Source organism: Polypterus senegalus, chromosome 2, assembly GCF_016835505.1.
Source record: "Polypterus senegalus isolate Bchr_013 chromosome 2, ASM1683550v1, whole genome shotgun sequence".
NCBI lineage: Eukaryota > Metazoa > Chordata > Cladistia > Polypteriformes > Polypteridae > Polypterus > Polypterus senegalus.
Window position 1 is genome coordinate 4,174,954 of NC_053155.1, and position 27,176 is coordinate 4,202,129.

General features: G+C 39.8%; 1 protein-coding gene across 1 annotated transcript in view; it reads left to right on the plus strand.

Annotated features, from left to right (window-relative positions):
- Positions 1–320: 320 nt before the first annotated feature.
- LOC120521359 (NACHT, LRR and PYD domains-containing protein 3-like) overlaps positions 321–27,176 on the plus strand; it is a 62,593-nt gene continuing 35,737 nt past the window's right edge. The window contains 6 exon segments of the mRNA XM_039743031.1: positions 321–545; positions 548–942; positions 6,918–7,127; positions 14,029–14,188; positions 24,515–24,580; positions 24,670–25,855. Coding sequence (XP_039598965.1) covers positions 371–545; positions 548–942; positions 6,918–7,127; positions 14,029–14,188; positions 24,515–24,580; positions 24,670–25,855 — 2,192 coding nt within the window. The 5' untranslated portion in view covers positions 321–370.

Below are 27,176 nucleotides of genomic sequence, written 5' to 3' on the forward strand. Positions count from 1 at the left end.
AGCCAAGAAAATCTGAAAATCTGGAGAACATCCAGCATCTCTAATGTGGACTTTAGTATGTAATAAATAAATAATATATACTGAAGTGAATTAAACTTTATCAGACACCGTGGAACAGTGCATCTCATCTGTCAGTGTATGTCATATTGTCACATTGTGATCTTCACTCTCTGGGCTCCTGTCTCACATTAACTGTTCACACTCAGTGTCTCCTCAGATGTTCTCTCTGTCAGCTCTCAGGTTTCTCTTTAAATCTCCTCCTCCTCCTCCTCCTCACTGAGCACAGACAAATTTTAACTTTCATTTCTTCACAAGTCATTTCCTTGTTTGTCTGACTGACTCTCTCTGCCTGTTTCTCCTCAGACTGACGATGGCCGAAGCCCAGTTGTTTGTATCACAGGACGAGTTCACCTGCTCGGTGTGTCTGGAGACCCTGACTGACCCCATGTAACTGCATTGTGGTCACAGTTTCTGTCTGAAGTGCCTCACTGACTGCTGGGATCAGAGCCAAGTGTTCAGCTGTCCTCAATGCAGAGAAATCTTCAATCGAGGCCGCAACTGAGAAGAAACACTGTGCTGAATGAAATCGCAGAGAATCTAAAGAAGACAGGACTCAGTTCGTCTAACAAATATGCTGGCCCTGGAGATGTGGAGTGTGACGCCTGTACTGGGAAGAAGTCCAGAGCAGTGAAGTCCTGTCTAACCTGCTTGGCCTCCTTCTGTCAGCCTCACCTGCAGCCCCACTATGAGATAGCAGCCTGGAAGGACCACAAGCTGGTTGATCCTGATGGAAATCTGAGGAGGAAACTCTGTGCAAAACATCAGAAAAGTCTGGAAATATTTTGCAAAACTGATGATTTGTGTATCTGCATGATGTGTGTGGTGACTGGACATAAAGGTCATGAAATAGTGGAGCTGGAGACAGAAAGAGAAGAAAAAGAGGTGAGTGGGATTTGGTGTTTAATTGAAACAAATTAAATAACAAGAGTTAAGGGATTTGTAAATGCAGTGTAACAGAGAAATCTCTTCATCCATCTTATAAACCTGATGGAAATATCTAACATTCCAGCCCTCTTAAGGTGTGTTTAGCAGGATCATGTTACAGCAAGCATAAGCACAGGAAGTCACCAGGCAGTGTCATTAAAAACGTCATTCAATACCTCAGGCTTTTACCAAATGAATGGAGACAATCCAGGGTGCTGCCACATACACAGTAAGTGTGTTTAGCTGCTTACTTCCGTTGTCTTCTTTGTGCATTTTAAACAGTTTGAGTGTGCATGTGGCTGATCTCAGGCCTTTTAAAGAGACACGTCAACCAGACGATACTGCACTACAGAACCAAGTCTAAGATTCTTACAATGAATTCAGCTCAAATATTTCAATGTAGCATTGCTGTATAGATATTCTCATTGTAATTTAAAATAAGTAATCGTTCACTTAATTATTGGTTATTTGTGATCATTAAGTGCAGTAGAAAAGATATTTTGAATGTTAACCCCCTGGTTATACCAGCTAATGTCTGATTGTCAGATGAACTTTGACTTTCACCAGTGTGATAAAATCCCACCAAGCCCACCAGGTGTGTAAGTAACTTGTGAAGATGCCCGTTTGACCATCAATCCCAGGGGTGTCCAGCTCCAGTCCACGAGCACTACGGTGGCTGCAGGTTTTCATTCTCACTCTTTTCTAAATCAGTTACCAGTTTGTGCTGCTAATTAACTTCTTTCACCTTCATTTTAAATGACTTGTTATTTAAGACTCAGACCCCTCAATTAGAAGCTAAACATAAAGGGATACAAAATGGGCCAACACATAACCAGCTCCCTGTGTCCGTCATATAATATCTGAACATAAAGAAAGCTGAAGGTCTCCATCATGTTGATCTGCTCAGGTCCACAAAACATTTGGGCTTTAAGAACAAAGAAAACCAACAGTTTGGCAAATGTCTGCTTTTGGAGAAGAGAGGCAACAAGCCATGGGATTAAATCACAGGTTTAATTAACGACAAGAATTGACATCAAATTAAGAAACTGGCTGGAGTTTGTGGCTCTGAGTTTGCTGTTGGCTCCTCACTTCATATCTCATTTTTGTTTGAATGCCATTTAACAATTCAGAGGAACAAGTCTTAAAAAACATAGTAATGAAAATGAGTGGAAAAGAACTCAATTAACAGCAGAAATTGGTGACTGGGTAAGAAAGTGGCAGCAAGGAAAACTGCCAGTGCAGCTCTCCAGGATCGAAGTTGTACCCCCGTGATCTGTGCCAACATTAAAAACACCCATCAGTACCAGTCATGCGTATCGACCTCGGCTCAGGAGGCCTGTAAATTACTGCTTCAGATGTAACTGATTCTGTTCAGTATTTTTATACCTCAAATTCATTGAATTCACCTCCATTTTGAGAAGTCAGATTCAGCTCAACATATAAAACTGCTCAACACCTTTTTCTTTTCTGCATTTTCTGACTTTTGAAGGGACACAAACTGTTTTGGTGCTCCTTCAAATAAAGATAAACTGTCAGATTGGCTGAGCCAGTGTCAGTAAGCAGACATGAAGGTGGTTGTGTCCTCAGTAGAATGTCGATAATTAAAACAACTTCACTTAAAGGTGAGCAACTAATTAGCAAAGAACACCTGAAACAGCAATGAAGTGTCTGGACTGGCCTTTTATTTTTAAGAATCACGTCACTAATCCAGGGCCACTGATGGAGGACCCCTTTCTAATTCTTTGTCTGTTTATGTCGTTTAGTGTTTGGCTGTCATTTGATTTGGATTCTTGGACAAAAATCAATTGCTGTGATAGCCTGAAGGCAGACGTCCAGCTGTAGGAGAGACTGTCTTTTGTTTAAGCTATGGGTGCCAATCATTCTTTCACTGACTCTTAACCTCAGTTCAGTGTCAGCTGTCGTCACCAACGCCTTTCCTTGACATTCAGGTTTTAGTCTCATATGACCAGAATGATCAACCACAGGCAAATCACCCCCAGCGGTGTCTCAGTTTGGCACTGCTTATCACTTGTTGAGTGACTCAACCCTACCAGCCTCGATAGACAGAACCAATTAGCAGGAAAAAGTTTGAATGTATGTGCACCCAAGAAACCTACAGTAGGAAAATGTCCACTCCTTCCTTTATAACTCTTTGCAGGTAACAGAACTCTGATTAGCTTCTGGCGCAGAGCAGGACCCGTATTGTTTCAGGTGTGGCCATATCAAAGGCTGGATTGATCCTTTAACTCCAAAGGATAATGCAGTGCCAGACAAGAAGATCTGAAGAGCATCTGTAATGGGGTTGGACATGGGGGCCACATTTAGTCCAGCCAAGGAAAGCAAGGAAGGTGTACAAGCAAGAAAGACCACAGGTAGAGCATCTGTGTAGTCTTGATGAAGAATGGAGTGAAGAGATCAAAGATTACTGAGCAGCCATCATTTTTATGGAGCAAATGAAGACCAGTGCATGTGAAAGTTCAATTACTGTAAACTGCGTCATGGCCAATAGTCACAAGGGACAGGGAGCCAGGAGTGGGAAAATGATCAGGAGAAAGAAACATAAAGAGCACTGAACATCCTTCTATGTGTGCAAGAGAAGCAATCAGGACAAAACATCACCTCGACGTGGAGTCAACAGGAACCAAATCAGAAGTACACACACTTTAATTCTGAGAACTACTGACTGTGACTGGGTACTCAGGGTAAAGCTGGCCAGGGAGTTCTGGGTATTGGTATTACCTTAAGTGAACTAAACCTGTGTGAAGGAGAAGGCTTTAACTGTTGTGAGGGTCTCTTTAAAAATTCAGTAAGAAAACTAAAGTGGGCTTATGTCTGTTTAGAGCAGTTTCTCTCTCACACACACACACACACTGAGGGTCTGTAAATGAGCTCATGCAGTCTGTGAGTAAATCTACACCATCATGACAGTGCAGGCTCGAGATACTTGATAAGTAACTAGGAATTGACCATCTAACTTTCTGAAAGACCAGAAGTTAAACGAGAACATTTAAAATCCAGCCCTGAATGAATAATGTTTTCTGGGAAATTCTATTGAGAAAAATTAAGGAAATAAAAATCACAAGCTATGTGCCTTTCTCTATGGGAAAGAGGAAAAAGATCAAAGTAAAGTAACATGGATTTATGTGTTTTCATTGTTGTCCTTTGTCTGTATATACTTTTAGACCTGCAGTTCTTCTTCTGTTATCCTTTTGTTATTAGCATGTTACATTTTTACATTGAGATTCATTTCCGAGGTGCTCCGTGTATGAAGTTTGTATGTTCTTCTTGTATACACATCGGTATTCTTTCAGTGCGCCAGATTCCTCCCATAATCCAAAGACATGCATGTTAGGTGGGTTGGGGTTGCTAAATTAGCCTTTCAGTGTGTGTGTGTGTGTGTGTGTCCTGTGATGGACTGGCACCCTGTCCAGGTGTTGTCCCTGCGTTGTGCCTGATTATTACTGGGATAGACTCCAGCTACCCTACCACTTTACATTGGATAAGCAGGTTAAGAAAATGGCTGTTTGGATCATTTAGTGCAGCACGCGTGTTTGGGTTATTTGATGATAAATATTCTAACAGCAGGTCTGAACCACAGACATTGAAAGTGAAAAGTGATTTGTGTGGACCTTTGACAATTTATGAACTTCAGCCATAAACTGAGCAGATCTCTTCATAGTTCTGGTGTCCTGGCTGGAAGGTGGTACAGAGACCTCCGGCACTGGATTTACTGTTTGGTAGTTTCATAATTTAATACATTTTATTCTGCTGTATCTGAGTTTCCAGATGTTTTGGTATTTTTTGATGTAAAGTAAGACCTTGACAGAGTTAGATGAGGATATTTGTGGAGCTTATTGTGTAAATTTAGGTTTGGTCTCCATGTCTACATGTGAATTCAGCTACTACACTGTAGTTGAGAAGTCTTTGCATTAATAAAATTCATTTTCAGTATTTCAGTTTACAATGTGGAAGCAGAGAGGGGGTGTAGATTACACCAATGTTGTTATGATTGTATTTGAATTCCTGCCTATCCACCTTTGGAAGCTGTCAATGCTAAAAGATTTTAATAGGTAAAGGTTTAGAAGAAAAAAGTTGTTTCTTTCTGTTAATGATATGGTGCTCGGTATCTCAGATCACAGTCACGTGTATTAAATCTATTGAGTGAATATCATGACAGTCTATTGAATAAGAGTGATCTCCACTCTGTGAATTCTCTCGCATGACAAACCAAACCTGATCGCTTTTGTGTGATTGTCTTTGAAGATTTTGTTCTCCATGAAAACATGAGATCAGTCATCACTACACAACACATGGGGTAAACAACATAAAATACAAAAATATAATTTATAGTGCAGAGTGGACCATTTAAATTTACCTTCTTACTGAACTGATCACAAACACGTCTTAGTGGCTTCACTTATCTCAACTGACTCAGAAGAATGACAAAACACATCACAATGTTCTCACGAGTCTAACTTTGGTGATCAGATGATGTTGTTGGTCCTACCATTGCTGCCAATCCGTGTCCATGTCCTCCTGGGTTCTGAAATCCCATATCTTCTACATCTACAGTGTGCCTTCAAACTCTTGTATTCATTTGTCACTCTCTTCAAGCTCAAACTCCATCTTCACTCTTACTGGTAAGTTAAACTTCTGCCACCCAGAACAATGGCTGATTATACTGCCCTGGTAAATAGTCTCTCACTGCCCCTCCACTATTCTAGTCTCCTCTTTGAGTGAGGTACCACCAGACATCTTGGCCAGGATGCCAGCCAATCCAAACTATCATTTACAACATCAAATCCCAACAAAAGTGTCTCATGACTGGCAATTCTTTTTTTTTGTTTTGTTTTATAAAATGTTATTGATTTTATTTTCATCATTCCATACAAATAGTACATTTTTACAAAAATTAAGATTGAAAACAAATCAACCCCCACCCCTGAGAAGGACAGCATGGGCAGCAGAATAAAACAAAAACTAAGCAAATAGATAAATTAATAAATGAATAAAGATAAATGGAGAAGAAAAATTAATGGGGAGAGAATCTGCTTCCTGAGTGCTTTAAGAGCTTATTCTGAAATATCATTGATCAGATCCTGACAGGTTTTGAAAAAGTTCTGTAGAGATCCTCTAAGTGAGAATTTGATTTTTTCCAATTTCAAATAATATAAAACATCAGGTACCCACCGACTTAAAAGAGGAGAGTTAGGATTCTTCCAATTGAGAAAAAAAAATCTATGTGCCAATAGTGTAGTAAAGGCAATCACAGTTTGTTTGTCCATCTCCACTTAAAGCCCCTCTGTGAGCCCACCAATCACAGCCGTTAGTGGGTTAGGAGGGATTGTGACCCCAAGGCTGTCTGAAAGGCATTTAAAGATTTTGATCCAAAATGATGTTAATTTGGTGCAGGACCAAAACATGTGACCCAGTGAGACTGGACCTCGATTGCAACATTCACAGGTTGTATCTTGCCCTGGAAACATTTTGGACAATTTTAGACGAGACAGATGTGCTCGATATATAATTTTAAGTTGTATAATTGTATGCTTTGCACATATGGAGCTCGAGTGAATTCTCTGCATTGCTACCTTCCACTCCTTTTCTGATATGTTGAGTGAGAGATCTTTTTCCCAGTGTCCTCTTGGATCTTTGAAAGGGAGGGACTGTAAAATAATTTTATATATTGCAGAAATGCTGTCTGAGTCCTCGAGACTGAGCAATATTTTTTTCCAGCGTAAAGGAAAGTGCGAGATGAGAAAAATCGGGCAGGTTCTGTTTAACAAAATTTCTAATTTGAAGATAGTGAAAGAAATGTGTTTCTGGAAAGTTACATATGGAATGTAATTGTTCATAGGATGCAAAGATGTTGTCTATATGACTGGCAATTCTTATTAGGTGACTCAATTCAATTTCTTTCTTTAATCAATAAGGAAAATTTGAAGCACTTCACTGATCTGATCCAGTGCATGAAAGAAGCGCATGAGACACCGGTTGAGAGGATCAGAGAACAAGAGAAGGAAGAAATAGAGAAGGCCGAAGGAGTCATGGAACAACTAGAGAAGGAGATTAAGGAGCTGAAAAAGAGAGATGCTGAGCTGAAGGAGCTTTCAGACACCAAGAACAGCGTCCACTTCATGCAGGTGAGAGCAACAATCTGAGCAAACTGGGGTGTGTGGGACCTGAGAACATTTAAAAAGAAATTCAAAAGAGGTTTTAAAATTATCAAGAACAGGCCTTTCAACCCATCACATAATGTCTTTTCATATTCCCCTAATATTGTCAAAATGCTCAAAAGTCTCAGAGTTTCTGCTTCCATCTGCACTTTTTCCATGTATCTACACTTGTCTGTGGGAGGAACTAAATTTGTATGAAATGTACACTCAGCTACCTTTATTTTAAAAGATACCCCCTGACAAAAGATACCATAAACTCCCTTTAAATTTGTAAACACCTCTGTCAGGTCACCTCCTAATGTCTTTATTCTAAAATTTAGCAGATTCAAATCCTTCAGACCCCATAGTCCAGTCTCATCTCTGGACTTTCTCTTATGCTGTTAGGTCATTTCTGTAATATGAAGACCAGCAACACACACAATATCCCTGATGTGGACTCCCAAGTGTGTTCTTCATGTGATGGAGATTCTCTTTTTGATTTATACTTCACACATCATGGACACTATACAACTCAGCTTCTCACTAGCCTTCTCTAATCTCTACTAGCTGAGGATGGTGATGAGTACACAAAGGCCACAAGTCTTCATCACAAGTTACACTTTCTAGTGCAGACCTTCCATTGTGTAATTATACTGAGAAGCTCTCTTACTTCATGTATATTTTTTACATTTAATTGAATTGATTTCACCTCAGGACTCTGAAAAGCCCAATGTCTTGCTCTCTTTGTCAAGTCAGTTCTTTGCCCACCTGGCCGCTGTCCCCTCAGTCCCCTTATCTACAATCTGATTACTCTGCTCTTATGGTGTCCTGCATAAACAGCTTATTGAAAGCCAAGTCGATCTCTTATGTCTCTCTACACTGAAATACTCTGTTATTAATAACCAATAAATGAATGAGAGGTGATCTCCACATTTCAATCCAGGTTGACCGCCCATCATGTGTGGCATTGACACATAACGTAGTTTACTGGTTTGTCTTCTGTCTCTCTGTTGTGTCATCCTTGATGTGAACCCTGTCTCCATCTGGGGCACGTATAAGAAACTGGAAGGAATAAAACAGACGTCATAAGCATACTGCAATATTGAAGACCTTTGTACAGTATGGTCAATTGTGACAATTTCTGGGATATTGCCATGGTGATAGATACCAACCAATAGTTAAATAAGGAGCATGAAAAGGAAAGAAATAAAGAGCAAAACAAAATACAAAGTTTATGGAGGATATAATAAGCATAAACTATCAACAACAACAACAACAACATTTATTTCTATAGCACATTTTCATACAAACAGTAGCTCAAAGTGCTTTACATAATGAAGAATAGAAAAATAAAAGACACAGTAAGAAAATAAGTCAACATTAATTAACATCGAATAAGAGTAAGATTCAATGGCCAGGGGGGGCAGAAAAAACAAAAAAAACTCCAGACGGCTGGAGAAAAAAATAAAATCTGTAGGGATTCCAGACCATGAGACTGCCCAGTCCTCTCTGGCATCTAAGACCAGAGAGAAGATTGTCTCACTTGGGTATCGAGTCCTCTTTCTTTTTGCAAGTAGCCATCTTGAAGAATTTCCCAAAATAGCTATTCCTGAGCTGATGTGGTACAGCAAGAAATGAACAGGACAATTTAGACTACTGAGATTGGGTGGGCTGTATTCAATCTTCTAACTCTGGGATAGTGCGTCTAGAGACCGGTGAGAAAGACCACCACTTCACGTCAGAAATGACAGAACTTTCTGGACACTGGGTGTTGTCAACTGTCTAATATTTTCTCGTGTGTTGTTTGTATGTGTTGGGAGTGTGGGGTTACAGTTCTGATTGTTGTCATTTACTTTTGTAACTCGTATATCATTTTTATTACATTTTACTTTCCACTTTGTCCTTTTCACTTTTTCTTTAGATTCATTTCTTCATTAAATTTAATTTGTCAGTATCACAGGAAGGGGTCCAAGGCCAGTTTCAGGTTTATTCGTGATTCAAATTGAATACATCACTGAAAGCGTAATGAATTATAGCTGTATCTTCTGGGATAAGGTTAAGTATTGTATGCTGATCCATTAACAGTAGAATCCCACCAAAATTTGTTTCCCTTGATAACCCTATTTTTCCTAAAAGAAACGAGAGGAAATTCGAATGGCCTTATCAAATTGCCTGCTGATAACCACCAATCACACACACACCTAAATTGCCATTTCTTATTAACTTTTGCATCCAAGAAACCTACACAGACAGTTACTCAACAGAAGTGTGTTTATTATTTCAGGTCTGACTGAATGAATGTGAAACACACACAAACACACACTCATGTATGAAAACGTCTTGATATGGAAACGCTATTTGGACTTCCAAGTCTGTACACATTCAGCAATATGTCATTTAAATGATTTTTATAATTCAGTTTTATTCCTGAATAAAAGCACACTTGTTTTGTCATGCTTTTTGTGAAAGTGTTTATTTAATATTCCGTGTCTTTTTTTTTTTAATATTTTATTGAATTTATTAAAATCCAATACCATTTCATACAAGCAAGTCAAGTTTAACAAAATGAGGTTCGAAACAAATCAACTCCCACCCATGATAAAGAGAGCTAGGCCAACAGAGTAAAACTTTATTTAATTGTAAAAATAAATACATAAAAATAAATAGAATAAAAAAGAGGAGAGAGAACCTGCTCCCTTAATTTAAAAGCTTATTCTAAAATGTTATTGATCAGATCCTAACAGCTGTTAGTGGATTAGGAGGGATTGTGAGTCCAAGGTTGTCTGAAAGGCATTTAAAGATTTTTGTCCAGAATGATGTTAATTTGGTGCAGGCCCAAAAACATGTGACCTAGTGAGGCTAAGACTTGATTGAAACGTTCACAGGTTGGATCTCGCCCTGGAAACATTTTGGACAATTTTAAGCAAGAAAGATGTTTTCCAGACATTAAAAAATGCATATGTTTGAGAGGGTGGATAAAGGTGATTATCGTGCAGAAGTGCCACACATAACAGCTTCTCTATCTTAAATACTTCTTACATTGGTTCCATATTCTGAGTGAGTGAAGCACAATTGGGTTGTTAGTAAATTGGCGATAACTTGTATTTATTGGAGTAAAAAGCAAAGAATATAAAGAAGTGCTGTAGGATTTTATTTCTGTTGTGGACGAAGCCTGTGTCTGTTTGTTTATTTGTGTCCAGGTTTTTATAGCTTGTTTATTTGCTGCCCAGTAATAAAACTGAAAGTTAGGTAGAGCCATGCTGCCTTCTGCCTTAGGTCTTTGTAGAGTCACCCTTAGGATACGTTGATGTTTTGAATTCCAAATAAATGAGGTTAGGGTTGAATTTAATTTCTTAAAAAATGATCTATTGATGTATGTTGGAATTTTTTTAAATAAAAAGAGAAGCTTAGGAAGAATATTCATCTTAACAACATTAATTCTTCCAGCTAGAGTGAGATGAAGGGTTGACCATCTATGCAAGTCTTGCATAATTTTTTCCATACAGACGGCAAATTTGTTTTGATAAACAGCTTTATGTTTACTTGTGATATTTACTCCTTGGTATTTAAACAGATCTGCAATAATAAAAGGGAAGGTGTCCAGTCTGCTATTGTGTGCTTGAGAATTTACTGGAAAGAGTACACTTTTAGTCAAATGAATTCTGAGACCAGAAATCTTTTGAAATTCTGTTAGTGCTGTTAAGACTGCAGGCTCAGTATTTTGTGGGTCTGATATATACAGTACAGGACCATATCATCTGTATAGAGAGAAATATTTGGTTTAAGTCCTTCTCTGATAATCCCCTTTATCTGATAAGCATTTTGACAGTGAACTGCCAGTGGTTCAATGGTGATTGCAAAAAGTAGTGGTGACAGGGGGCATCCTTGTCTGGTACCACATTCTAGTTTATAGTAGTCTGAATTAATGTTGTTAATACAAACTGAACTGTCAGGATTGGTATACAGTAGTTTGATCCATGCACAAATGTTCGGGCCAAACCCAAATTTCTCCAATGTAGTAAAAAGGTAGATCCATTCAATCATGTCAAATGCTTTTTCTGCATTGAATGATAATAATATCTCCAGGGTGTTTTACTTTGTGGGTGAATATATTACATTAAACAGGCGTCAGAGATTGGAAGCTAAGTGTCAGCCTTTAATAAATCCAGTTTGGTCTTGTGACATTACTGAGGGCAGCACTTTCTCCATCCTTCTAGCTAGGACTTTGGAGAGTATCATCTTCCATTCCACGTCTTATTTTGAAAATATTTGGACTTCACAGTCACAAAACAATTTGACTTTTATCCAAAAATAAAAAAAAATTTAAAGAAATCGCTTAAGTGACATGTCGCTGTGAATGTGTAAAGACTGTGTAGTCCAAATATCAGTCGGTACAAAATAAGATGTTTGCATTCATATGTGTGATAACGTGTTTCATTTTCAAACAGACATATCTGATGTAATAAAAATGTACATTTGATCTGAGTCTGTAACAGTCTGTGTAAATGTATGGTTCTTGTAAAAGTAAGCTCAATAAAGACAAATTATTTAATGGTTGACGTCACAGAAGCGTGATTGTTAAAAATAAAAACTCACATTGAAGCAGTTACAGTGCATCCAGAAAGTATTCACAGCGCTTCATCACTTTTTCCACATTTTGTTATGTTACAGCCTTATTCCAAAATGGATTAAATTCATTTTTTTCCTCAGAATTCTACACACAACACCCCATAATGACAACGTGAAAAAAGTTTACTTGAGGTTTTTGCAAATTTACTAAAAATAAAAAACTGAGAAAGCACCTGTACATAAATATTCACAGCCTTCCATGAAGCTCCAAATTGAGCTCCGGTGCATCCTGTTTCCCCTGATCATCCTTGAGATGTTTCTGCAGCTTAATTGGAGTCCACCTGTGGTAAATTCAGTTGATTGGACATGATTTGGAAAGGCACACACCTGTCTATAGAAGGTCCCACAGTTGACAGTTCATGTCAGAGCACAAACCAAGCATGAAGTCAAAGGAATTGTCTGTAGACCTCCGAGACAGGATTGTCTTGATGCACAAATCTGGGGAAGGTTACAGAAAAATTTCTGCTGCTTTGAAGGTCCCAATGAGCACAGTGGCCTCCATCATCTGTAAGTGGAAGAAGTTCGAAACCACCAGGACTCTTCCTAGAGTTGGCCGGCCATCTAAACTGAGCGATCTGGGGAGAAGTGCCTTAGTCAGGGAGGTGACCAAGAACCAGATGGTCACTCTGTCAGAGCTCCAGAAGTCCTCAGTGGAGAGAGGAGAACCTTCCAGAAGGACAACCATCTCTGCAGCAATCCACCAATCAGGCCTGTATGGTAGAGTGGCCAAATGGAAGCCACTCCTTAGTAAAAGGCACATGGCAGCCCGCCTGGAGTTTGCTAAAAGGCACCTGAAGAACTCTCAGACCAAGAGAAACAAAATTCTCTGGTTTATGAGACATAGATTGAACTCTTTGGTGTGAATGCCAGGCGTCACGTTTGGAGGAAACCAGGAACCGCTCATCACCAGGCCAATACCATCTATACAGTGAAACATGGTGGTGGCAGCATCATGCTGTGGGAATGTTTTTCAGTGGCAGGAACTGGGAGACTAGTCAGGATAAAGCAAAAGATGACTGCAGCAATGTACAGAGACATCCTGGATAAAAACCTGCTCCAGAGCGCTCCTTACCTCAGACTGGGGCAACGGTTCATCTTTCAGTTGGACAACAACCCTAAGCACACAGCCAAGATATCAAAGGAGTGGCTTCAGGACAACTCTGTGAATGTCCTTGAGTGGCCCAGCCAGAGCCCAGACTTGAATCTGATTGAACATCTCTGGAGAGATCTTAAAATGGCTGTGCACCGAAGCTTCCCATCCAACCTGATGAAGCTTGAGAGGTGCTGCAAAGAGGAATGGGCGAAACTGGCCAAGGATAGGTGTGCCAAGCTTGTGGCATCATATTCAAAAAGACTTGAGGGTGGAATTGCTGCCAAAGGCGCATCGACAAAGTATTGAGCAAAGGCTGTGAATACTTATGGACATGGGATTTCTCAGTTTTTTTATTTTTAATAAATCTGCAAAAAACCTCAAGTAAACTTTCTTCACATTGTCATTATGGGGTGTTGTGTATAGAATTTTGAGGAAAAAAATTAATTTAATCCATTTTGGAATAAGACTGTAACATAACAAAATGTGGAAAAAGTGATGCGCTGTGAATACTTTCAGGATGCACTGTATATTTGATATAATAAACACATACTTTTGCTTTGTGTCTACAAGACATAACATTTCATGTTTTCGCTTACATTTACACGGATCGTTGTAGCATGGAGCACACATGAACTGTATGCATTTCAAATACTGATATATCATTGCTAACATATCTCCTTACAACTCTTTGCCATATAAATTTTCAAAGCAGACTTGTGCTGTAAGTTAGAGAATTTGAACTGGTGGTGTTACACAGAGAGTGTAAGAGTCAGGAGGGGCAAACGGCTGGCTGAACGAGGGATGGGTCAATGGAGGTCCAGCGCTGCTAACTGACACAGTTACAAAACAAAGGTGTAGTACAAGGGTGTTGTACCGTGTTGGCCATTATGGATGTAGTGAGAAGTGAAGTGAAATGACACCTTTAATTGGCAAACTAAAAAGATTATAATATGCAGGCTTTCATGGCAACTCAGGCCCCTTCTTCAGGCGAGATGTAATCGAAACAAAGGTGGTTATTGGTGGGCAGTTGCTACGCTAATAAGGACATAGGAGTTTCTTCATGCGTGTTTTGGGGAAGACATTGGAGCAGTGTTAAAGATCTTCTAACAAATTATTTTTGTTCTTGGTACTCTCTGAAATCTCATCCCCTCTTCTCTTCTGATGCAGATTTTCTCATCTCGCTGTGTCCTTCCTGCTAATGGAGACTCGCTCAGCTTCACTGTCAATGCTGATTTCTCTTCTGAGGAACTGAGAAATGACCCGTCATGTCAGGAAAAGAGTTTGGAGAAGATCAGCCAGTGGGACATCAAGACATCGACTTCATCAGGTACAGCGTCTGTTCATGTTGTTGTGAAAGGCCACTCAATGTCCTCTTATTGTCCTCTTTAGAAGGACCAGAGTGACGACAAGAGGACATTGAGTAGTGAGACATGAAGAAGGCCTGCTCTTTGACATTTATTTTGATATCGAGAATGTTTTATTATACACTATGTAGCTGCGTTTATTCAGAGTTACTAAGGTTCTGCAGCTTTAGTTTGCTTCATGGGATTCAATGGTAGCTTGACACGTTGAAATGATTCCACAGACAAAATATCTTAATTTCTAAAAGCTTTAGTAAAAATTCAAAGTAAAACAGTTCACACAAAAATAGAGAAATAATTGATTCAGCAAAGAAAAGAAAAGAAAAGAAAAGAAAAGATTAAGAAAAGTCCTGTTTAAAGCTTCTATATCTTGTTTGTTTCTTGAAGTTATCTCACTTGTAAACTGCTAAATGAGTCTACCAGGCCATGCTAGCAATGAGACTAACTTCAAACACACACTGACTCAATTAACACACATTATTATTTATATAGCAAGAAAGTTCAATCTCATATTAACTTAGATGGTGTGAAAGACTACACCATATTCTATGTAGAAGCTAATGTTCTGTAGAGATCACACAAACACTAATATGAATTTAACTTAAGAATTCACTTTCTAAGATTGGCTCTTACATTTCTGACCCCTAATTGGCTATGCAGGAGCTGAGAAAATTAATATACTTTACTTAATTATAGCCACTAACTTTACTTTTACATTAACTATAGTTTTCAAGTCACTAATAATAACACTGCAAACAAACAATAAAAAAATTCTTATTTCAAATATTGGTTGTTTCTTGAAGCAGGCCCAGTTTAATTTTGCATACAAACTCTTCTGACTGCCCCTTTTGCCATCTGCCATTGTCTTGATGAGTCGCCCCTTTAATTACTCAGGAATTGTGGGGTGCAGCATCTTCAACAATTAAAACAACCTCCCTGTTCAAAATTTCTTCTTGTTGTGAGCCATTTTTAACATTTTTGAAGTGTTGGTAAATACTCTTTAGTCCATCTTTTACAAAACAAACCAACTGTGTATTGAAGTTACTTACAGCGTCTCCGAGTGTGTTGGTCGTTTTTAGACAAGAGTCCAGGAGGCTTGTCAGGTTGTGTCTTCATTAACAGCAAGTGATTGGGTGTGAGAGCCTCCAAGTCATGTGGGTCATCTGATATCTTTGTCAGAGGTCTGTTATTGATGATTGAGTCAACTTCACACATCATTGTTTGGTGACTTTCATCATCGAGTGTCTGTTGTTTTAGTGTTGAGTTCAGAATCTTTCTTATACTTCTGATTTGTCTCCCACACTCCACCTTGATGAGAGGCTGATGGTGGATTGAAAATCTATTTGATTTCTTTCTTCATGATACTGTTGCTGAGTTTTTCTTCGTCTAGATTTTTAATTGCTTCACGTAGAGCTCTTTCTGCTCCAATAAAGTTTGTTCCATTATATGAGCGCATGATTATAACTTGTCCTCTTCTGCACATGAATCAGTGTATGGCATTGATACAAGAATCAGAGTCTAAGCTGTGTGCCATCTCTATGTGGGCATCTCTGGTTGTTAAACAAGTAAAGATTACTCCGTACCTCTTGACCAGACTTCATCCTCTTTTAACTTGAAAAGGACCAAAATAATCAACTCCAACTTCAGTGAACGGTCAGGTAACAAGTGAACTTCTGACAAATATGACATTTTTTGCTCTCCTGATTTTTCATTGTATCTTCTGCATGTTGTGCACTTTGAAATGAGTTTCCTGATAGTGGAGCTGGCTTGAGGTATCCAGTATTTGTGGCATAGTTGTGGGAGCCTATAATTGCACCCACAATGTCGGTGGGTCTATGTCTACTCAAAGCACAGTGATGTTCCAACACTGATGGATGGTTTAAAAGTCAGAAGTCTGTTTGACCATCAACATCAATTTCTCCGTGAGAACCCTAAATCCAAAGAGGACTATTTCATTTATGTGAGGTAGAATGCCCAGAGGGGACTGGGTGGTCTCGTGGCCTGGAACCCCTGCAGATTTTATTTTTGTTCTCCAGCCGTCTGGAGTTTTTTTTCTGTTTTTTCTGTCCACCCTGGCCATCAGACCTTACTCCTTTTCGATGTTAACTAATGTTGTCTTATTTTAATTTCTTATTTTGTCTTTTATTTTTCTTTTCTTCATTATGTAAAGCACTTTGAGCTACTTTTTGTATGAAAATGCGCTACAGAAATAAATGTTGTTGTTGTTGTATTTCTTTATGAAGGAAGAATTGCAGGAAGTTTAGCTTCATCTGGCATTGCAACTTTTTTGAGTCTTCCTGCAACTCTCAGTATTCCATCTTGTATGATCAGGTCAAGTTTAAAGATTTGACTGTTCTTTTTATGTAAAGCTCTTTTCTTTAAAACCTTAAATTCCTCTGGACATTCTTGCAGTTGATTGAGGTGTATAAGCTCTGTGGTGCTTTCTAAAGTAAGTCAGGCCTGGTTTTAAGGTCAGTTTGTACCTTTTCATGTGCTTTATGATAAGTGAATTTTGTTCTTCTGGATTACTTTCAGATTGACTGACTTCTAGTTGAAAAGTTTTTTTTTATTATTTTTTATGTGCAGCAGTATGTCTTTGAACTTGAGGAGCCAAGTCACTGCTTTGTTCAGGCGATGCCAATCTGAAGAGTAGGTGATTAGTTTGTTGATGGGCTCGGTCGCCTCCTCTGTTCTTGTCATGTTAACTGCACAGATTTTGGTTTCTGGATCATCTTCAGAAACTGAATCGTTCAGTTGATTTTGTCTGTTTGGCCACTCATGTTCAGGCTTCAGTAAGAAACTTGGACCTTGTGACCATGTGGTGCTTCTGAGAAAGTTTTCTATGCTTAGCCCTCTGTATGTTTAATCAGCCGGATTAAGGGCAGATGTGACGTACCTCCACTGTGAAGGTTGTGAATGATCTCTGATCACGGAGATTCTGTTGGCAACAAAGGTCTTGAATTGAGTGCTTTCATTTGAAATGTATTTTAGCAACGAGGTGCTGTCAGTCCAAAATGTAGATGAAGCTCACCTTTTAGCATTTTGTCCATTTTGACTGCCACAACGCCTGCTGTTAGCTCCAATCTTGAAACTGTGACCTGCTTCAATGGAGCATCTTTTGACATCCCCATCAGCAATGAACAATGTTTTTTGCCTTCTTTGTTAGTCAGGAGACGATATGTGACAGTGCCATATCCATCTTTACTGGCATCTGCAAAATGGTACATTTGTGCTGACTTTATGGTTCCAACCCCAGCAGGTTTGATGTATCTGTTCACATTATAGTCTGCTAATAACTGTAAGTCATCCACCCATTTTTTCTATTTCTGAATGTGTTTGACTTCTACTTCTTCATCCCATCCACATTTCTCTTAGAATAAGCTTTGTTGGCAGTATGGCGGTGCTAGAAAGCCAAGTGGATCATAAACTGAGCTAACTACAGACAGAATACCACGCCTTGTAGTGGGCTTGTTTTGTAACTTCATCTGAAATTTGAAACTGTCTGTTTCTGTGCACCACTGGACACCCAGGGCACGTTCTGTAGGAAGAAGACTGTGGCTCAAGTCTAAGTCCTTTTGTTCATGAGCTCTGTCTTCTTCTGGTATGGACAATAAAACTGCTTCTGTTGTTACTCACCCACTTAGTGAAATGAAATCCACCTCTATGGCATAGAGCTTGGCGGTCCTTTGCCAGCTTTATTGCTTGTTCTTCTGTTGCCACCGACTTTAAACAATCATCCACATAGAAGTTATTGAGAACGGTGTTAACAGCTTCCTCAGGAAATGTATCTCAGGCATCTTCAGCTGTTCTACACAAAGCATACGAACCACAACTGGGTGAAGAAGTAGCACCAAAAAGATGTTCTGTCATTTTAAATTCTTCAATGTTTCTGCTTAGATTACCTTCAGGCCACCATAAAAAGCACAAGACATCAGTGTCTTTATCTGGTACTTTAACTTGGTAGGACATTGACTTAATGTCTGCCATTAAGGCTACTGGCTACTTTCTGAATCTTCTAAGGACGCCAATGAGTGTGTTAGTTAGGTCAGGGCCTTTTAGTAATTGTTCATTAAGTGAAATCCCCTGGTAGGTGGCAGTGCAATCAAAGACCACCCAAATCTTATTTTCCTTTGGATGATACACACCGTGATGTGACCACACTATGCCTTCATTGTGGATCAGGTTTTCTTTGGGTATTTTGACAGTGTAACCCTTGTCTATAATGTCTCTCATGAAAGTTTTATAATCTTTGAGGAAATCTGAATTTTTGCTCAGTTTTCTCTTCAGCCCAATAGCACCCTGTTCAGCAATACAGCGATTATTCTGCATTTTAAGTGTTTCATCCTTCAAAGGCAAATTTATACAATAGTGGCCACCTACCAGTCTCACAGATTCTGAGGCTATGCACATGAACTTGATGTCCTCCTGTGACATCTCCTCCTTTTCTTCACAGCTGTGCTCTGGAAATCTGTGCTATACTGTTGTAGCAACATATCTCAACTTCTGTTATTGACACACGATTGATCGAATGTTTGGACAGCTTACCACTTTGTTTTATGAGGTCATCTATCTTTTTGTATGGCCCACCAACCGCCCATCCAGGTGTAGTCTTCACATCATGAGGTCCATCTCCTTGGCTAGGTATGATTCATGACTGCCTGAAGATTTCTGGGTTGTTGATTTCTATTAAAAGATCAACTTCAGAGTCAATATGAGATAGACGTACCTCTTTAAGATATGCCCACTTGTTGACATCCTCTTGTAGTGGAATACTTGCTCTGTTCACTGGAATGGAGACCTGCGTGAAGACCTTTGACAAATCAATATATTCATCATCATTGAGACCACAGACTGGTAAATCTGACAGAGCATTCAGTTAGCATGTTTGAATCATCATCATAATAGTTACTCATAGTTTTGAGGTATACTTTTGTTCTTCTCCCCTGAAGGTTTAACTGTCTCTGGAGCCTTTCAGTGCAGATTGTTACTGTACTGCCGAGGTCTATAAAGGCGTATGTTTCTACATACCTTTCACTCCTCTCAGATTTTAACTTAACGTGAACCACATGCAGTACACATTCTTCTCCGGCCCCAGTAAAAGCACAAGTTCCAGTCTCGGTTTACCCCTCAGCAGATGATGCTACCCTGGCTGTAGCCGTAGATGTTGCTCCATCCTCTTTTTATATGCAGGATATCTGGGTGCTGAAAAGAACATGTCTGACATTTCATTCTGTACAATTCTTACCAAGGTGCCCCTGTTTGAGATGGTGAAAACATAAACCTCTTGATTTTAAAAAGTCAATTCTTTCTTTATGCGGTAACTCATTGACTTTACTAATTCAATGAAAGTATGCTGGCTATTGCAGAATACACAAAGCTTTTTAAATCCACAGAAGTCAGTAACAGTCTTTTTGACGGAGGTTTCTCGAGTCCCCCTTTCAGCAGCATCAGAAATACTTGTAGTGAAGATACTTCCTGATCTCTGGCCGTACTTTAGAGGTGACCTACCCTTGCCGAAGCTTTTTCATAAATGGGAAGCGTTAACATCTTAGCCTGTCGATGTAAAAAGATAGCTAGATCATCAATATCTGCTTTTTTGTCTTCAAGTTTATAAGCTGTATTTCACCGCTTATCTTGTAAAGGATATGGGAGCTTTGAGATTACGGTACGGATGTTCTGATTGCTGTTGAACGCATCACAGCTCCTTGCATTGGCCATGGAGTCCATGCAGTTATCAGGAAAGGTTGCTTTGTCTCTCAGGGCCTCTCCATCATTTTGCTTTATTTGAGGCCACTTCAATGCTTTATCCGTGTATGTATCAGCTATGAATATTTGGTTGCCATAATAACTTTATTAAAGTACCTTCCTGGCCTTTTGGTGGCAGTCGCACACAACCCTTAATCATTTCCTGAGCAGGACCTGTTGTATATTGGATTAGGTCATCTAATTTACCTTGAGGGTCCTCTTAAACATCACCAACAGTTTGATCAAAGACCCTAATGAAAGCCACTGGATCACCTACAAATAAAGGGACCTTTCTGTGAGGTACTTCACCATGTGGTGCAGGAGGTGCAGAAGCAGGGGCTTCCTTTTATTGGGTTAACATTTTAGCCATTGCAGTGACTGTCTTCTGACATTCAGTTTGATTTCACATGAGCACATCTATCAGATCTTGTCTGGAAATCTGAGTGTCAGCCCTTGCGCTAGTGGAAGTTGTTTCAATCATTCCTGTTTTTTTACTATAGACTCAAGCTCATGAAGCTTTTGTAGGATTCTATCGAGTTCTGACTATTCAAGTGTGACTGTTGATGAAGGCGCTGGTGCCACTGCGCTTGGTTGATATGACATGCCGTACTTACTGCCGAAAGCGCACTTCACTTCAACTGAGAGGTTTGTGAAACTCTTGGTTTTGTGCTTTCTCGAACTTGCAGTTGCATCTCTCCAAATTGATTAACACTAGAATCCCTGAAACCCATGAAAAGACTTGTAATCCTGGGCCACCTTAAATTCCTTCGCACCTCTCCTTATCAGTGTCTATTGTTTTGTAAATGTGTTGATCAGCATAAATAATACTAAAAATAATAATACATTTTATTTATATAGCGCCTTTCTCATGCTCAAGGCACTTCACAGAGTTTAAGAAAGAATGGCAGGGTATATAGTATATAGCATTGTACTAAACCAGATAAATAAATAAAGAAAAGTAAGACAGTAAATTCAGAGAAAAAAAGCCTAACAGACAACACAATTGATGGTCTCGCACACACATACAGGCTACATGAGCATCTTGACATGGAGGTAAACTGAGAGAAGGTTAATAAAGTCAAGTAGAGCTAAAAGCCTTCCTGAACTGATGAGTTTTAAGTTGTTTTTTAAAAGAATTCATGGAGTCAGCTGACCTGATTAATGTTGGTCGGTCATTCCAGAGTCTGGGCACTCGCTATACAGCTGAAGGCCCTGCTGTCACCCATGGAGTGCAGATTAGTGTTGGGACACAACAAGATGACCAGAATCAGAGGACCTTAGTGGGAAGACAGGCACATAGTGATGGAGAAGGTCACTGATGTAGTTTGGCGTGAGGTTATTTAAGGCTTTGTGGGTTATTAGTAGGATAATATATTCGATTCTGTAAGACATAGGGAGCCAATGAAGATGGAGCAGGACGGGTGTGATGTGTTCGCTGTTGCTGGTTTGTGTCAGGACTCTTGTAGTCGAGTTTTGAATAAGCTGGAGTTGTGAAATAAGATTAGAAGGGGCAACTGCCAGTAAGGAATTACAATAATCGATGTGGGATGTGATAAAAGCAGGGACAAGTTTCTCAGCGTTAGAAAAGGAGAGGAAGGAGCGAACACGTGATATGTTACGGAGGTGAAAGTAACAAAGTTTCTTAAAGTGATTTATGTGGGCGGAATAAGAAAGGGAGGAATCAAAAATGACACCAAGATTTGTTGCAGTAGAGGCAGGTCTGATGAGATCACCGCCAAGTATAAGAAGCAAACAGCCTGCTATCCCCCCACCACCAGAGCTCAACTCGGGCAAAAAGTTCTCCCAGCTCAAGTCTCTTTATCTGTGTGTGAGGTGCCTGGAGTTGCATAGGGAAAATAATATCTCGTTATTTGGAGCTCATGCATTTCATGTGTGTTCCGTATGTACAACGATCTGTGTAAGTGTAGGATGACAAGAAATGCGAGAAATGCAAGAAATGTTGAACACATAACTAAAACAGAAACGTTTTTCATGTTTTAGTATTAACAACAAAATTTTGACATGAAGTGTATAATATGTGAGGAATGAAGTCCAAATATCAAATAAACACTTTCACAAAAGGTACAAATACAACAGAACAAGTGCAGTTTTATTCAAGAATATAACCGAAGAAAAAGAAAAGTTAGTGTACTCCATTGTCATGACTGCTTTGGTAGTACGACGGTAAGAACTGCTAACTCCTAATCAACATGTCACGAGATTGAATCCGGGTGCTCTCCAGAATTACCATGTTGCGTAGTGAGCTGCTCTTATTGTTACTATTATACAATAAACACATACTGTACATTTGATTTGAGTCTGTCACAGCAGCTGTAAATGTACAGTACTTGTAAAGGTTAGCTTTTTTTTTATTCAGATTTATTCTTTCAGTCGCATTCACGCTCCCCCTGATCTGACACTGCTGTTTTCACATAAAGATGTGCTTTAACAGAGGTGCATTTAGATGAAGCTGAGGGTTCTACAACGGAGAAAGAGAACAGAAGCCCTCATCACAACAAATGTCCACTCACATATAAGAACAACGCAGCTGCACAAGACGTAAAGGTGAACGATGGCACTGTTTGGATACAGCAAAAGTTCTGGCATCATCCTGCCAGTCAGTCTGCTCCACATGTGTCCTTCAATGAAACAGCACGGCCTACAGAGCTCACCAACGTATCGTGCAAAGTCGTGTTTGTGATTATGTTTGATGATGGTTTTTATATAAAATCATTTATATGTTATTTCTATAAAGGCCACATTGAATGTTATTTACCTTGATTTATTAACTTATCTTCCTACAGTGTAAAGTCACAAGTAGACGGCAGAGCTTCCTGTGTTTGATCGACACAGGCAGGCTGACACAGTATAAGTGTACTGAAGTGACTTTAGCTGCAGGTGGAAGCTCCACATAACTGTTGTTACTGTTCTGCCTTTGTCCAGAAACAGTTTCATAAGCTTTATGACCTTAGTCTCAGGAAGTCTTTCTCTCATGGGAGAGCAGAGGAGACTAGGGAAGAAAAACTGTTGGGAGAGAGTGAGCTGAGGTGACAGCAGAAGGACACAGTGGGAGGAACTGCAATGGGAGAAGCAGGAAGAAACATGGAGAACTGGACTAAAAAGTGGCCTGATGTGTATAATGGAGTAGCAGTTCATTTTGTGGGGGTGCAGTTCTGTGAAAGAACAGGTCCAGCAGTTTGCTAGTTTTGTCAGTTGGTGGTCTGTGGAGCTGTAACAGGTCGAAAGAATAAAGAAGAGTGGGGAGGTTACCAGCAGTTGGACTGCCCAGGTGGATGTTCTGAATAACCAGGATTAGAAGTGGACTTCCTTCATCTGGGATGGAAGAAAGAAGCATGTCCAGCTCATTGAAGCTCCTTAGCAGATTGGAGGATGATAAAGAACAATATTTACATTAATATAGTAGGGCACAGAGATTCCATGGCACTCAAAGGTAGCATTCAGGGGTAGTGTCCAGGGGTGTCAACCTCCTGTTCTTGCTCGCTAATATACCTGTCAGGTATAAGAGAAGTTGAAGCTGAAGTAAAGTGCTGTAAGTGTTGTCATATTTTCTGGATGGATTCTTGTCTCAGTGTCGGTGCCACAACCTGGACAACACATTGGGTGGCCAATGTTGGTATAAAGTCCGCTTTGTCAACTTCAGACTGACAGTTCAACAGGCCAAGAAGAAGGGAGTCTCTGAAGGAGAGGCTTGAAGAAGCAGTTGAAGATTATCGTTATTACACCCTCTCCTGTTGACAAGACAAGAGAAACATCAGGTATCATTCCGAGGAACGTCCTGTAAACACCTTTTGAGAAACAGAAGATTACAGAGAAACAGTGCATCTTGTTAAATAAGAGGACCCATTGCCTTGTTCAGTGTCTTTGCTTGATGGACTTGTGTTGGTTGACTTCTTCTGAATGAGGTGATGTTAAAAGTGGTGTCCTTCAGGGGTCAGTGCTGGATTTGGTGCTCTTTATAATATACATCCACAATCTGATAAGAATATCATAAGTAAAATTTCAGAATCATACCATACCAGATGGAATGGCAGATAATGGAGAATCAGTTGAATTATTACAGAAGTACCTAAAAAGAACACAGGAGTGGGTAGATTTGTAGACAGTGAAGTTTAATGTAAGTAAATGTGAAAAATGAGATGGTGTAATTTGAATTGGCCTGTTTTTGTACATTGCTCACAAGTCCAGTGCTCTCATGTTCTGATTCGTATATCCTGTCTGTGTTTAGCTCTTGACTCTCTACATTGGCATTGCCCTCAATATGCCCACTATTCTACTCTGTGGATTTTCTCATTTCTGATGTCTCCTTCATGTGAATGACTAACAGCTTCCAAACAAACTGGATGCATATCACTGATCTGACCCTCATGTCCCATTATATGTCTATCACTAATTCATCAAATTTATACATATTTACAATAATGGAGCCCAGTTTTATAAAGTTCACACTTCAGGAAGTAAAGCTTCATCCAGGATGGCCCCCATCACTGCTGTGATTGACCCATCTGTCTTTATTTCTTTTATCACAGAAAGGAAGATCTTAGAGGAGATTGACACTAGAAATGAGCCACCTGTCTTTGATCTTCATACTAAAGGTAACTCCTTTCTTTCACACATCTGCTCACCAGTTCCTCCAGTCCTGTGCTCATCAGGTCTCCTCATGTATTCTCATTTTGACATCTAGATCTCCATGAGACACACAGACAAGCTGTGTCTGAATCTACAAGAACTCTGGAAGCTCAGGCTTCTCCTGGAGATCCACACACCACAGCTGTGGGCTTTGAGACTCGATACACAGAGTTGGTGGCTGTTGAACAGGACCCAAGAAACCATAAGGAGACTGAACATGAACTTATGAAAACTGGGAGGTTTCATGAAGAGCTCATGAAGAAAGGAGCAGCTGAGAAATGTGAGCAAATCTGGATTGAGCAGCTGTTTAGGAAAAGTTCTTTAAGTGTAAATGCAGCCAATATCATAGTGGTCAGTGGGATGGCCGGTATAGGAAAGACCACCATGGTTCAGAAGATCATGTATGACTGGGCCAGAGGCACTCAGTACCAGAGGTTTGCTTTTGTGTTCCTGTTTAAATTCAGAGAGCTTAACCTCCTAGACAATGAGAATGAGACACAAATGTCACTGACCAAACTGATTGAAAGGCACTATAAATATCTCAGTAATGATCCACTGAAAGATGTTCTGAAGAATCCTGAAACTCTCCTGTTTATATTCGATGGGCTGGATGAGTACAAACACAAACTGGACTTCACCCAGAGTCAGCTCTGCTCAAACCCAGACGTTGAGGTGCCTGTCCACATCCTGGTCACCAGCCTGGTCAGTCGGACATTACTGAAGGGCTGTTCAGTTCTGATAACAAGCAGACCAACAGCCCTGGAAGCCATGGATATGGAAAGAGTCGATCGGTTTGTAGAGATCCTGGGATTCATCCCTGAGCAAAGATTGATGTATTGTAAGAAGTTTTTTGGTGATACTGCTCTGGCTGCTCAGGCTTTTCAGTATGTCAAGGAGAACACTATCCTGTACACCATGTGCTTCAGTCCATCATACTGCTGGATGATCTGCTCTGTGTTGAAGAGACACTTCATGACACCTGAAAAAAACAAAAGTGAAGCTCTGCAAGTAGGTCAGTGGCTCTGTGAGACTCAGAATAAGGAGTTAATTAGAGAGACCATTGGAGAGGATTTAAAGATGGACTTTAGAAGCACGACTTTATCTGCTGTGGACTGTGCTGTGCTGGCCAATGTTATCAGCTGCTGTGGAGAACTTAAAGAACTTGAATTGTCAGGCACACCTCTGACCACCGAGTGCATCAAGATACTGGAACCGGGGCTCAGCTGCTGCAGTGTAGTTCGGTGAGTGATGCGACTTTGACGAGTTTTATCTGTCAGTAATGGCACTTTGTGTCAGGGCACTGAGCTCCACTGTCATAGGACATTCTAATAAGCCCCACCCACTCAACAGGAAGTGAGGTCAGCCGCTAATGACATGATAATTATGCTATCTCATTGTCAATGATCCTTTACAACACGTCTGAACCATCCTAACCTTACACTGTCATATCTGTTTAAGATTCTTAGAGTCATTAAAGCCCCCTGGTGCAGACAATTAGCCGGTACCACTGGTGTAGATCAGCAGATTAAAAGGATGGATGAAAATACTCATATTCTTATTGCATTAGATAGATAGATAGATAGATAGATAGATAGATAGATAGATAGATAGACAGTTGGTAATTAAACAACAATGTGAAACATTAGTGGGGTAGAAGCGTTATATTGTGTGAATGTGACCATAATGGCTGAGAGTTAAACCTAAAGTGTGATTACAAGAGTGCAGATGAATGTTCACAATTTGCAGAATCCCAGAGAAGCAATGAATCTCCAGTTTCTTTGCACCATCAGCAGACAGACTGTGGGTAAAAAAAATGGATGGCATGGAGGATGCTGGAGGTTTGATTTTTCACAATGATGTATTGATTACTGAGTTTAATTCTTTTTATTTCTTTTTATACTTACCACATGCCCAGACCGTCTCATCTACCTTCTGTGGTGGTTCTGTTCAGAATTCCTTGTGTATTCCTAAAGTCCTTACCTTCTTCATGAGATGGAGTTTAGTAGTCCAGTGCAGGACCCTGGTCTCAGCCCCTTGTCCTCCTAAACGTCTTCATTCACTACTCAGAGCTCATGACCACAGGTGAGGATCAGCTGGTGGGTTGATCACTAAATAATTAGCTTCATATAAGAACTTTGCTTCTCTTCACCACCCCTGCTGTCTTTTGATGGGCGTTATCCTCCTGCTTCTTCTGATACTTTAGATTTTATGTTCAACATCAAGGCCAGACTGCTATCATTGTGTTTGTGATTTCAAGGAGTGGTACACTTTGCTGATGATGTTCTTCAAATGTAGCGCCTCTTTTTTAGCCATTCCTAATTTAACAACCGAGTGTATCACATGTATTGCCAAACTTGAGAAAAAATTTAAGTCAGGAAAGTGTTTGATAATGCTGACCCCACACTTCCCTTCAACAAACTCCAGAAACTACATGATGCTCTCGATACTGTATCCCCCAAGTAAACACATGTGAGATGGATGGTCAGCACTGACTGGTGGGTCAGACTCATCAGAGTCGTTCCCCTCATCCTCCTCTTCCTCTCTCATGCTACTTTTACATTT